The 13,059-nt window shown below is 36.4% G+C and overlaps 1 protein-coding gene across 2 annotated transcripts in view; it reads left to right on the top strand.

Moving 5' to 3' along the window:
* The window catches only part of TRIM33 (tripartite motif containing 33), a 113,350-nt gene that overhangs the window by 86,578 nt on the left and 13,713 nt on the right, over positions 1 to 13,059 (top strand). For both annotated transcript variants that reach the window (XM_038561828.1, XM_038561827.1), the window contains exons 10-12: positions 702 to 866; positions 4,827 to 5,027; positions 11,567 to 11,699. In XM_038561828.1, coding sequence (XP_038417756.1) covers positions 702 to 866; positions 4,827 to 5,027; positions 11,567 to 11,699 — 499 coding nt within the window. The remainder of the gene's footprint in view (positions 1 to 701; positions 867 to 4,826; positions 5,028 to 11,566; positions 11,700 to 13,059) is intronic.

The following is a 13,059-nucleotide window of genomic DNA, read 5'->3' as shown; positions in this document are numbered from 1 at the left end:
TAGCAAGGACAAAGCTCAAATGTTAGAGTTTAAATGTTTCCTCTGGGTTTGGCAGGGATTTGGGGGAGATGGGAGGAAGGGCATTAAATACTTACATGGGAAACAAACTTGACTCTGTACTTACTATAGAGGAGCACAAATTTTTATCATATTTTTTGTTTTCCACATGTGGTTTTGGGCCAGAGAACTAGATAGTTTTTGCCTAAGATCTGGTAAGTTCTTATTTATTTAAGACAGTGATAGCGGGGAGGGTGAGAGGGAATCTGGAGTAGATTCAGTGCTGAGCACGGAGCCCCCCCCCCCCCCCCCCCCCACGGGGCTTGATCCCATGACCCTGAGATCACAACCTTAGCCTCTTAGAAATTGGGAGTCGGACGCTTAACTGACTGAACCACGCAGGCACCTTGATCTGATAAGTTCTTCAGGCATTTGCTCAAATCATTTCCATCCCTGTATCTTTCCTGATCTCCCCTTCCCCATCCAAATCAAAACCATTAATCCAGGTTTGGATAAATTAATGTTAATAAGTCTTACACACACACACCCCAAGAGAAAGAGATTGAGGCTAGAAATGGGGGAGAATGTAACTTAGACTTTTTACTTTATGCCCTTCTGTCCTAATTTTTACCATAATATTTTATAATTGAAAGATAAGTTGATAAAAAATATTATTACGTAAATGCAATTTCTACCTTTTTTAGCCTCCAAGATTGATCAGTGTGCAAACAATGCAAAGAGGCAACATGAACTGTGGAGCTTTCCAAGCCCATCAGATGAGATTGGCTCAGAATGCTGCCCGAATACCAGGGATACCCAGGCACAGCGGCCCTCAGTATTCCATGATGCAGCCACACCTCCAAAGACAAGTATGCCTAGAGTTACATTTGTAAGAATCATACAATTTTAAAACTAAAAGACATCATTTTTCTTAATCAGGTGGGGGGATGTATGGCCATTAATACCTTTGAGAATTTGATTAATGCTGTGTATTTTCTTGTCCCAGAAAAATACATATACACATGAATTCAATTTTAAGAGCTTCTTTAATGGCATTCCACTCATTATATACTATGCGTTAAGAACCTCTGCTCTAATACAGCCAGTTCATTTTACAGAAGTAAAAAACAGAGGAGCTTGTTATTTATTCATGATCACAAGAGGTAATGGTAAAGTCAAGTTTAGAACCTTTGTTTCCTGAAATTATTCCTATCTTTTAATGCAGTGTTTGGAGCTAATCTATAAAAAAGGGCTTTGAAAACAATAGAGCTATGCTCTGTGTAATTTATTTATTTTTTGCTTCTCTCTGCTTATTTTTCTTTTAAGAATATAGATATGCCTACTCTTAAAAATAAGTGTATTTAGAAACACGTTTTCTAATTTTTGCCTAACAGTAGGTTATATTAAACAGGAGTTAGGATTATAAAATCAGGCTACTTTTACATGTGGTTTCTAGTTATAAAATAATAAATTTCATTTCATAACCATTACAGTGATGTTTCTCAAAGTGTGCTTTAATGACCATCAGAATGACTATTGGGGGGGGGGGGGTCCTTGTCAGAAATAGGTTCTGAGCCTTATTCACTGAATCAGGATTTCTAGGAGCAAAATACTCAGAAATATGTAAACTTCTACTAACTCAGATCAATCAGCACACTAAAGTTGGATAAGCAGTCCCAGAGCAGTGGTCCTTCAACTTTTAGACCCAAGTACCTCTGGAAAGACTTTTGAAAACTAGGCATTCCTTTACATTTAAAATTGACATTTAAAAGTTCTATTATAAGTTTAAGTGGTTGCTGAGGACATAATTTCTGGCATATTGTAAATATTAACATTATAAAGTAAAATCCTTACATCATTCTTGTACACGAATCCACTAGAATCCCAGATACCATAGCAAGCTCTTTTTTGAAAATCAGTTTTATTCTCTCTTTTCTCCATGGATTTGAATTACTCTTCTACTTTCTCTACAGAAATTTAATATAGTTACATTAAAAAAAATAATAATATAGTTACATTTGATAGACTCACAGATCAGTTAGTTGCAGTTTTCTGCAGGAAAAATGTCTCTCAATTTAAAAATTGTTAAATTTCCAGTGACAATAAGACTGTTGTTATTAAGCTTAAAAAGATTTTTGGGACTGAATTTTCATTACAATAATTCGTATACAGTTGTTTAAATAGCAGAAATATATTTACATGGTTTAAGAGTATTAGGAAACATAAAAAAAGTAAAATTCTTTTAGATACACATTTCTTTATGAGATATATGGAGCCTTTTCCCCCTTTGTATTCATTTATATATATTTGTATGTCTGTTACTTACTACTGGAGTAAATGAGAGTTCAACATCAATTTTTATTACTGTTTTTTTCCTGGTTTTTGTTTTCTCATGATGCTCAGGAAACTTGTTCACAAAAACATGTATCTGGGAATTAAAAGAATTTTCTCATTTTCCTCCATTATTTGAACTTTTGTAGATTATAAACTGAAACTCAAAATGAGATAATCAATACTACTTTTAAATCTTTTTTATGATTTGATAGTTTCTTCATATCAGAACCCACTCAGGGATTTGTTACCAGGTTTTTGAGCTGAGCACTTTTTCATCAACTTGAAACTCATACCTTTGCTTGTCATTCTGAGAGTATTTTCTGCCTCTGGGCAGGATGCTAGATAAGATTAGGAATGGGTCAGAGGTATACTGTTTTGGGGCTGGGGGTTGAAAGGCAATTGTGAAAGAAGTAGAAGAGGAGAATCCGTAGTGTAGACTCTGGCACATTCCTAGGGAAATCGTATTTTCTTTAGAAAAAAAATACATAATGAAGGTTGAAGATCTGGACATTAATTTCCTTAAAGATACATACCCATGTACCCATTAGTATGTGGAAAGCCCTCAAATATTAACAGGGGTTTAAATAAAATTTAAAATATATGTATATATTACCAAGGGGCAGGTATACCTTGGAAGAGTGCAAAAGCTCCAGAATCAGATGTTAGGGCTCCTGCAGAAATCATTGGATGTTAGAATTTTACACGTTTAAATTTCTAATTTTTTTATATGTGTGTAATTTGTTTCCCAAAGATTTTTGCCTATGTTATCTTAAAGGTGATTCTCCTAACAGTCCCTCACAATGAAGCAAGTGAGGTATTATCCACATTTCTAAATTACTGAGATTATGGATTTGCCCAGAGTCACAGAGTATTACAGTTAGGAATTGATGTCGTATTTCTGTTTGTACATTTTTTGTTTTTTTTCTACCATATCAGTTATATAGTGCATAACTACACGATCTTTTTTCGCAGTTATTTGTGTTTTTAAAAATACAAAAGGGCCAAAGAGGAATATAGATAGAGCAGAGGTTTTACTGGTCTGTTGTTTGAAAACTTTAGGGGCTTCCAGATCATCTATTTATACACATCTTTGTTCTGAAATAACATCATATCACCAGGGTGACAGGTTGAAAATTATTGGCAAGTCTACCTTTTTCTAAATACTACACAGAAATGAGTAGGAAAATGTAAAAGCCTAAATTTGAATATTTTTGTATGAGTTGGAGAAGGCTTTACTCTTTTTTCCAGTTTTATTAACAATTGATTTACATCACTGTATAAATTTAAGGCTTACAGCATAATGGTTTGATTTAAATATTATGCAAAATGATTGTCTCAATAGATTCTGCTAACATCCATCATGTTATATAGACACAATTAAAAAATTTTTTTCCCTCCTTGTAATAAATCTCAGGATTTACTTTTTTTACCTTTCAAATTTTTTATTTAATTTCTAATTAGTTAGCATATAGCACAATATTGGTTTCAGAAGTAGAATTCTGTAATCATCACTTACGTACAGCTCCCAGTGCTTTAATACATAACAGTGCCCTCTGTAATACCCATGACCCATGAAGCCCATCCCCCACCTACCCTGCTTTATTAACCCTCAATTTGTACCTTTAAGAGTCTCATGGTTTGTTTCCCTCTCTCTTTTTTTCTTTTTTGTCTCCCCTCCCATGTGTTCTTCTGTTTTGTTTCTTAAATTCCACATATGAGTGAAATCATATGGTATCTGTCTTTTTCTGACTGACTTATTTTGCTTAGGATAATACACTCTGGCTCTTTGTATATCATTACAAATGGGAAGATTTCATTCTTTCTGATAGCTGATATTCCATTGTGTGTGTGTGTGTGTGTGTGTGTGTGTGTGTGTGTAAATACCACATCATCTTTAGGTTTTACTTTCTTAACAGCTTTCCTGTGTATCACATATGGTGTTAGAACTGTGGTCATATTTTATATGTATCACATACCTAGTACTTTTTATCTTATAACTGGAAGTTTGTACCTTTTCCCTTTTGCCCTTCAGTTCCCCCTTCTCCCATCCTCCACCTCTGGAAACCACAAGTCTGAACCCCTTTTATATGAATTTGTTTTTAAGATTCCGTATACAAATGAGATCATACAGTATTTATATTTCTCTGTCTTACTTCACTTAGCATAATGCCTTCAAGGTCCATCCATACTGTGGCAAGTGATAGAATTGCCTCATTTTTTATGGCTGAAAAATATTCTGTTGTGTATACAAACACACCCATGGACAGACACAGTCATACATACCACATCTTCTTTGTCTATTTATCTATTCATGGACCCAGATTTCTTCTGTGTCTTGGCTCTTGTTAAGGTAGTGCTTACTTCTTTGTTTCTCAGTCACAAGTATCAGACACTTGTTGTGTATCCTTCCTAAACTGAAAATTGTTGTGAAGGTATAGTTCATATTAAAATATCTTGGCAGATCAAGTAATGATAACATCTTTTTTTCCTAACAGCACTCAAACCCAGGGCATGCTGGACCCTTTCCTGTTGTGTCGGTGCACAATACCACAATTAATCCAACCAGTCCTACTACAGCTACGATGGCAAATGCAAATCGAGGCCCCACCAGTCCATCTGTTACAGCAATAGAGCTAATTCCCTCAGTTACCAATCCTGAAAACCTTCCGTCACTGCCAGATATTCCACCCATACAGGTTTGTATTTAAGTGGATGAGAGATTTAAAGCCTCCTGTTAATTAGAGAGTTAAGGGTCTTCTTTTCTCTTTCTCTTTCCTTTCCTTTTCCTTTTCCTTTTCCTTTTCCTTTTCCTTTTCCTTTTCCTTTCAGGAACGTGTTTTGAAGTTTCCAAAGAGTAGAATATAATATTTGATTTTTAAAAGTTATGTGTACTAAAACTAGCATACCTCAACATTTTAAAGTAATAAGATAATCAGATTTGCTAATCTTTCTGCCACTTGCCAGCGGGCAAGCGTTATATATTAGATAAAGCACTCCTGCTATGAGTCTGGATCCAGAGAGGAGAGGAGACCCAGGACCACAATGTGGTCACATCTTATGTTAGGTCCAAAAGGGATGGTGTACCCCTTTTGCAAACAGGTTGGACTGAGAAAGAGGTTGGAAGGTCTAGATAACAGGCAGTTGCAGTTGGTGGGGGTGGTGTATACTGAGAGAGGAAGTGATGAAGAGTAGAAGATAAAAAAGGTTAAAGGCCTCTGAGGTTTCTCTTCCTTTCACCTGTAGCATTTTCTTGGGAAAAAAAAAATCTTGCAGTGCATTCTGAAATTTCATGAATTCATTTGAATTAAAAGCATTTTATTAAAAATTTTTGTAGGGGAGTGGTACCTGGGTGGCTCAGTTGGTTAAGCATCCAACTCTTGATTTCAGCTCAGGTCATGATCTCATCGTTCTGAGATCGGGCCCTGCATCAGGCTCCTTGCTGAGCATGAAGGCTGCTTGGGAGTCTTGCTCTCCCTTCTCTCTGTGTCCACTTGAGCGTGTGCTCTCTCTCTCTCTCTCTCAAATAAATAATTTTTAAATGCGACATACAAACTTTTAAATACAAAAGTAATAGAGTCAATCATTTATATTAAAGGAAAAACAGACTAGAAAAAATTTTGTCTTAAACACCTGGCTGGCTCCATCGGTGGAGCATGCAACTCTTGATCTTGGGGTTGTGAGTTCAAGCCCCACATTGGGTGTAGAGGTTACTTAAAAAAAAAAAAAAAAATCTTAACAAATCCACCTTATTGCAGCTTACTTACAGTTGCATTTAACTGAGCTCTGTTGCTGTGAAGAATACAACTCATGCACAGTTAGGGATGGATGATTTGTACATTTTTCAGGTATTCACTGAATACTACATACATATAACACATTAAATTTGAAACAGGTTTAATGAATGATTCCCAGATATACTTTATTTTGTTGATAATTTGGAAGTGGTTAAGAGAAGAATACATGATTCTGGCTTATGAATTGTGTAATGAACCCAGCCTAGACTCGTGGACACCAGGTCTTCTCCACTCCTCTTCAGACATCAGATAGGTTTTGGGTACTTGTTTGGAAAATTCTCTGGGTAATGTGACATACCAGTACTTGTCGTGCTCATCAAAATACTTGTTTAGGTTGGTAGGTCTGCTTGTGGGCCATCCTGAGGGTGAGTGGAAACAGTAAGGCACCAAGAGTGGGCATAGCACACTGCATGTCTGCATCAAGCCAAGGCAATGACTTGACAAAAAGCATTTTATTTATAAATTTAAATATAACCTTTGAAGTTAAAAAAAAAATTTAAAGTATTTATTTATTCATGAGAGACACAGAGAGAGGCCGAGACAGAAGCAGGCTCCCTGTGGGGAGGCTGATACAGGACTCAATCCCAGGACCCCAGGATTATGACCTGAGCCAAAGGCAGATGCTCAATCACTGAGCCACCCAGGTGTCTCTAACCTTTGAAGTTATATACCAAGTCATCATCTCATGCATTGTATGAGTTACTCAGAATCAAGGGTCACCATAGGAGCAAAGAGCAGTGAAATTACTAAGACACTGGGGCCCTTGATTGCCTTTTAATATTTTAATATATTTAATGGGTTTTATTAGAGTTAGTTTTAAAGGATGTTTCTTTAACTTCAAGTTGTATTGGTGCTGAGAGGACTAGACCATATAGAATGGGAAATGTGGGAACATATCTATAAAAAATAAAATTTCTTAAGATTTATTTATTTATTAGAGATAGCACGCTTGAACAGGAAGAGGGGCAGAGGGAATGAATCTCAAGCAAACTCCCTGCTAAGCGTGGATCCTAAAGCAGGGCTCCATTCAATACCCTGAGATCATGACCTAAGCCACAGTCAGGAGTCAGATGCCTACCTGACTGAGCCATCCAGGTGCCCCTAAAAAATAGAATTTCTGAGTTATAAGCTTAGAGTTTACAAACTACTTTTCACAGGCTGTATAGCAGTTTAATATGCAAAACCATCTTATGATAAGTGCTATCCCTATTTTATGGATGAGTAAGAAAGGTTAGTGACTAGTCACCCAGTACATGGAAAAGTTAGATTTCAAAGCTCAGGCTTCTGATTACAAGTCTGGTTTTCTCCCCACTGTCCATAGAGATAGTAGGGAGGTAGTTCAGGATTGTAGGCCTGGAAAGGTACAGTATTAAGAGACATGTACAGTGTTAAAAGAATCATTCAGGTCTTGCTAAATACTTAGTATATGCTAAAGTCCTTGGGGACTGAGAATAAAAAGATAAATAAGGCTTGGTTCCAGGTCTTAAAAAACTTTCAAAAGGAAAAGGAAGTATACTAATATTTTACTTAGTGTAATTTTCTCATGCTACTCTGATCTTCTCTTTGGTGCTGACAGAGATCAGATGGAAGAAGTATAGATGCTACACATCTTTGAAAAGCTGGCATCATATTAAGAGTTTCCTTTTTATCACCTACTATTAAAAGTTGAAATATACACATACCAGAAAATCCAATTTTTAAAAATGAATAGTTCACTGGTTTTTAGTATATGCACAAGATTGTGAACCATTACCGTTATTTCCAGAACATTTTTATTACCCCGAAAGAAACCCTATCCATTAAGCAGTCATGTTTCCTTCTTTCCCACCCCTGGAAACCACTGATTTACTTTCTGTTTCTGTTTTTGCCTCTTCTAGACATTTTGCATGAGTGGGATTATAATACATGGCCTTCTGTGTCTGGCTTCTTTCACTTAGCAGTGTTTTCCAGGTCCATCCATATTGTAGCCTGCATCAGTACTTAATTCCTTTTTATGGCTGAGTATTCTGTTGTATGGATACAGCATGTTTGTTTATGGGTTCATCCGTTGATGGACATTTGGGTTTCTAGTTTTTAGCTGCTAGGAATAATGCTGCTGTGAACAGATTACAAGTGTTTGCATAAACACAGGTTATTGGTTCTCTGTGGTAAATATCCAGGAGTGGAATTGCCATGTCATGTATTGTATGTGTAAGCTTTTGAGGAACTGCCAAACTGTTTTCCACAGTGGAGGCTGCATTTTATGTTCCTACCAACATTGTTTGAGGATTTCAGTTTTTACACATTCTTGCCAACACTTGTTACTGTCCTTTACTTTTAAAAGTAGAGGTGGTTACCATGAAAGCACATATATAGTAAGAAATAGTTAACCATATGAACCAAGAACAGAAAGGGAAAGAAACCTATCCTCTCTTTAAGAATCACTTGCTTTCTCTCCTATCCTATACTTTTCATGGTATAGTAAGAATAAACCTGACAGAGGCTACACAGGAAGTAAACAGGATAGCATTAACTGTGTGATGTAAGTCAGAAGTAAATTCAAAGGCAGTTTTGGAGTTTTGTTGATATATCTTAATAGTAGTTATGATAGCCATCAAGTATGGATTAGAAAGTGATTTAAATAGAATTCTCTCAACCTAAATTAAATTTTATTTTGAACAGTTGCCCATCTCCAGCATAGTGATAATGCATGTTTGTAATTTACACCTTGAGTTGATACATGATGAACCTGAATACTTTTTGAATACATAAATGAATACTAGATTCTGTTCAGATTTGATTATAATTAATAGCTATGATCCTTTTTTTTTTTTTTTTTTTTAAGATTTTATTTAGAGAGAGCACATGTGAGTGCAGGAGGGTGAGGGAGAGGGAAAGAGAGAATGTTAAGCAGAACTCCACGCTAAGACATGGGGCTCAATCTCAGGACTCCGAGATTAGGAACTTGAGCTGAAATCAAAAGTTGAATGCTTAACTGACTGAGCTACCCAGGCGCCCCAGTTGATGTAATATTCTAATGATTTATTCTTTATAAAGAATTTTTCAGGGCAACTGGGTGACTCCATTGTTAAGCATCTGCCTTCAGCTCACGTCACCATCTCAAGTTCCCAAACCCCAGATTGGACTCTCTGCTCATCAGGGAGTCTGCTTCTCCCTCTCCTCCTCCCTCCTCCATTCCCTCCTCCCCCCCTGCTTGTGCTCTTTCTGTCTCAAATAAATAAATGAAATCTCTTAGAAGAATTTTTCATATTTGACATACTTAGCAACTATTTATCTGGATACTGTATTGGATATTATGACATTTTGGGAAAACTGTATTTCTGATACTCATATGTAGATTTAAATGTTACGGGATACCCATTTCTGTACTGTGCTCCTAATACTGTCTGAATGAATCAGTCTTTCCTCCCCATCTTTACCAATCTGCTGGGTAAAAAGATATTACTGATTTCATTTACGTTTGGTTTATTTGTGTGCTTGGTTGCCTTTTCTTAGTTTCAGTGATGATTTGTATTTCTTCTGTGGATTGTCTTTTTCCTTTTAATTCATAGAAATTATATAATATATAATCTATGTAGTTACTCAAGGATGCTCAAAAAACACTGATGTCATGAATAAATGAATTAATGTTTTTCAAGTTAGACTTCTAACTTTATTAATGCTGACTCTTCATCCAGGTCTAGTGAAACCTGGGGGAGAATGCTTCAGCTAATATTTCCTGTTGGAGGCTGTAGTGACATTATGGAGGCCCTTTTATGTACTTCCAGTTTGCCTCTTCCTAATCAGTCCTGTCTTCTAGCCTTAGGCCTATCTGGCCAGAGATATAAATTGCAGGTAGGAGAGTATAGAAGGAATGGGAGTAGAGGTTATAGGTAATCTGGGACTTTCCTGTCTGTTTTGAGTCATCCCCTCCTCTGTGTTCATGTGTGACATTGTCCCAATTTCCATCTGTGGCCCATATTATGAGCTCACCCTCCAGAAATCCTCCAGTTGACTAGTTGCAGCTAGGAATTCTCCTAAAGTTACAGCTTACAAGTGAACTCTCTGCCAACAGCTGTGATCACCAGGCAGGCACAACTCCTCATAGAGCCCTTCATTGCCCCCCTTTTGAGCCCACTTCCTGTTACCACGTTTAGCCCTTTATGTTTCTGATAGGAGGTTTTTTAAGGGCTTTAATGAGAAAGACCTATTTAATTTTTAGAAGAGTCCTCCCTGACCTGTGTGTGGTATGTTGTGAGCTGGTTTATTTTGATCATTTTTCTATCAGTCCGATTCTACCTTGCTTTATTTCTGTAATTTTCTTTAAAGTTTCTACTTTGATGACATCCTTTTCTATTTTATAACCATGAAAATCAGTGCAATTTTGAGAAGAAAGGAAAGAAGTAAATGTATGTGTTTTCTGTCTTGAATAAGAAGTAGATTTGCATAAAAGGTAATCTTGCCTCTGATGAGAGAGAAGATTAAAAGGCCAAGTATGAGCACAAGGAGACCGATAAGCAAGATTTTCACTTATTTAAGAATAGTTTGCTTCTTTTGGAATAGTGTAAAATTTTTCTTAAGGTAATTTTCATAATTATATAGTATTTACTGTTTCTTACATGTATATCGTTTCACCATTACAGTTTCAGCATAGTTGGGAGGTTTTAAGAGTGGAAGTTGATGTTTAGGTAGTCTGGCCCTCTGGCTTTAACCTGCTGCCCTGCCTGTAAGTGAGAAAAGGGCTCATTCTCCTGTGGGCTGCCCCTGTGTAATAAGGGGCCCTATATCCCAGGCTAAGGGTTTTTTTCTGAGTGTAGTCTTTTTAAAGTTTTTTAAACCATGGTTTAAAGGCATGAGGGATCCCTGGGTGGCTCAGTGGTTTAGCGCCTGCCTTCGGCCCAGGGAATAATCCTGGAGTCCCGGGATCTATTCCCACAGTGGGCTCCCTGCATGGAGCCTGTCCCTCCCTCTGCCTGTGTCTCTGCCTCTCTCTCTCTGTGTCTCTCATACATAAATAAATAAAATCTTAAAAAAAAAAGTTAGACACGGACATGATTAAATTTCTATTCAGGTGAATGATTCTGACAGGATTATGAATGCTGAAATAGAGGAAGACTAGATGGACAAGGATGTTGATAAGTAGGGTTCTTCATCAACTTTGAGAAAAGACAAAAGTGTCAGTATATGTCAGAGCTATTTTATTTTCATAGTTGAACATGAAGGGTTTATTGGATTATTGGGTTTTGTCTTGAGCTACCTCAGGTATTTGCTGAAATTATAGATTTGTTCACAAAAACTTTAAACTCGGTGGGTCCTCAGGAGAGGCTAAAGAAACAACAGTTAAGCCAAATTTGATACTATAATCTGTTAGTAAACTGTGAACATAAGCAATTATACTAATGAAAGTAATAGCTTCTCAGCTTTAATCAAAGCAAATTTATCATTTCATTCTTTCTCTTTAGTTGGAAGATGCTGGTTCAAGTAGTTTAGATAATCTACTAAGTAGATACATCTCAGGCAGTCACCTACCCCCACAGCCTACAAGCACCATGAATCCCTCCCCAGGACCCTCTGCCCTGTCTCCAGGATCATCAGGTAAAGCCATCAGAGGTGGCATTTCTTTTGTTACAGCTGACCCTCAAACAACACAGGTTTGAACTGCATGTATCCACAAATATGTGGATTCTTTTTGATAAGTGCAGTAATGTAAATGTATTTTCTCTTCCTTACCATTTTCTTAATAACATTTTCTTTAGCTAACTTTATTATAAGAATGCAGTATATAATATATGTACTGTACCAAATATAGGTTAATTGGTTATCGATATGGCTTCTAGTCAATAAATAGAAGATAAATAAATAATAATATCTCTTAGGAGATATATTTTTAGGGAGTCAAAGGTTGTATGTCATTTTTGATTGCACCATTGAGGGGGTCAATGTCCCAAACATATTATTTAAGGATCAACTATATTAGAGTTCTCTAGGAAGACAGAACCAATAGGAGGTATGTGTGTAGAGTAAGAGAAGTTTTTCCGAACTGGCTCAAATGACTGTTAGGACTGGCAAGCCATAGGGTAGGTCAGCGGGCTGGAGACTCAGGGCAAAGTTGATGTTACAGGCTTGGGTCTGGAGTTGAAATTCCTTCTTCTGGGGACCTCAATTTTTTCAGGTCTTCAGCTGATTGGATGAGACCCACCCACATTGTGGAGGTTGGTAGGCTTAGGCAGAATCTACTGATTAAAATGTTAATCACATCTAAAAATACCTTCATAGCAACATCTAGACTGGTGTTTGGCCAAACAACTGGGTAGCTATATTCTAACCAAGTTGACACATAAAATTAACCATCATAATATCAGGCCATTTTTTTTTTCCTGACTGCTTTTTCTAATTATTTTTCTTCAGATACTGCTGGCAATTTTCACCTAACTGAAATAATATATATCTGTAGTATTTACTGTTCAGAGTTGTTAATTACCCCTCCTCAATCCCCAGCTGTATTCTTGTTCTTTGCTGGATTTATAGATGCATTTGCTTACCATGTCTTACATTTTATAATATAGATGGTCAGTTGAAGAGTTCTTTGGTTTCATACTGAGTTTAAAACTTGTAAGATAATGAAAAATTGAAAAAAAATTTCAAAAACAAGAGTTGAAGAAAGTAAATTTTCAAATTGCAGTTTTAAAACAAAAACTTTAAACACTGATAATTATTAAAGTTGTGACTAATTAAGTCTGTGAAATACAGATCTCTTCCAAAATCCCAGTTGTTTTATTGACTCTCTTACCATGAATGAATGATTAAAGCAAGTCCAAACAGATTGACAGTGCAGAAGTGGTTATGGAGTATATTTTTTTGGTTTAAATTAAATGTTACTTCTTAAATGTTACTTATTTTTTACTTCTGTTAAACAGACCACCTCACTATTTTTAGAGCAAAAATAGTTCAAATA

Source organism: Canis lupus, chromosome 17 (genome assembly GCF_011100685.1).
Source record: "Canis lupus familiaris isolate Mischka breed German Shepherd chromosome 17, alternate assembly UU_Cfam_GSD_1.0, whole genome shotgun sequence".
NCBI classification, from domain to species: domain Eukaryota; kingdom Metazoa; phylum Chordata; class Mammalia; order Carnivora; family Canidae; genus Canis; species Canis lupus.
This window is presented reverse-complemented; position numbering and strand designations above follow the sequence as displayed.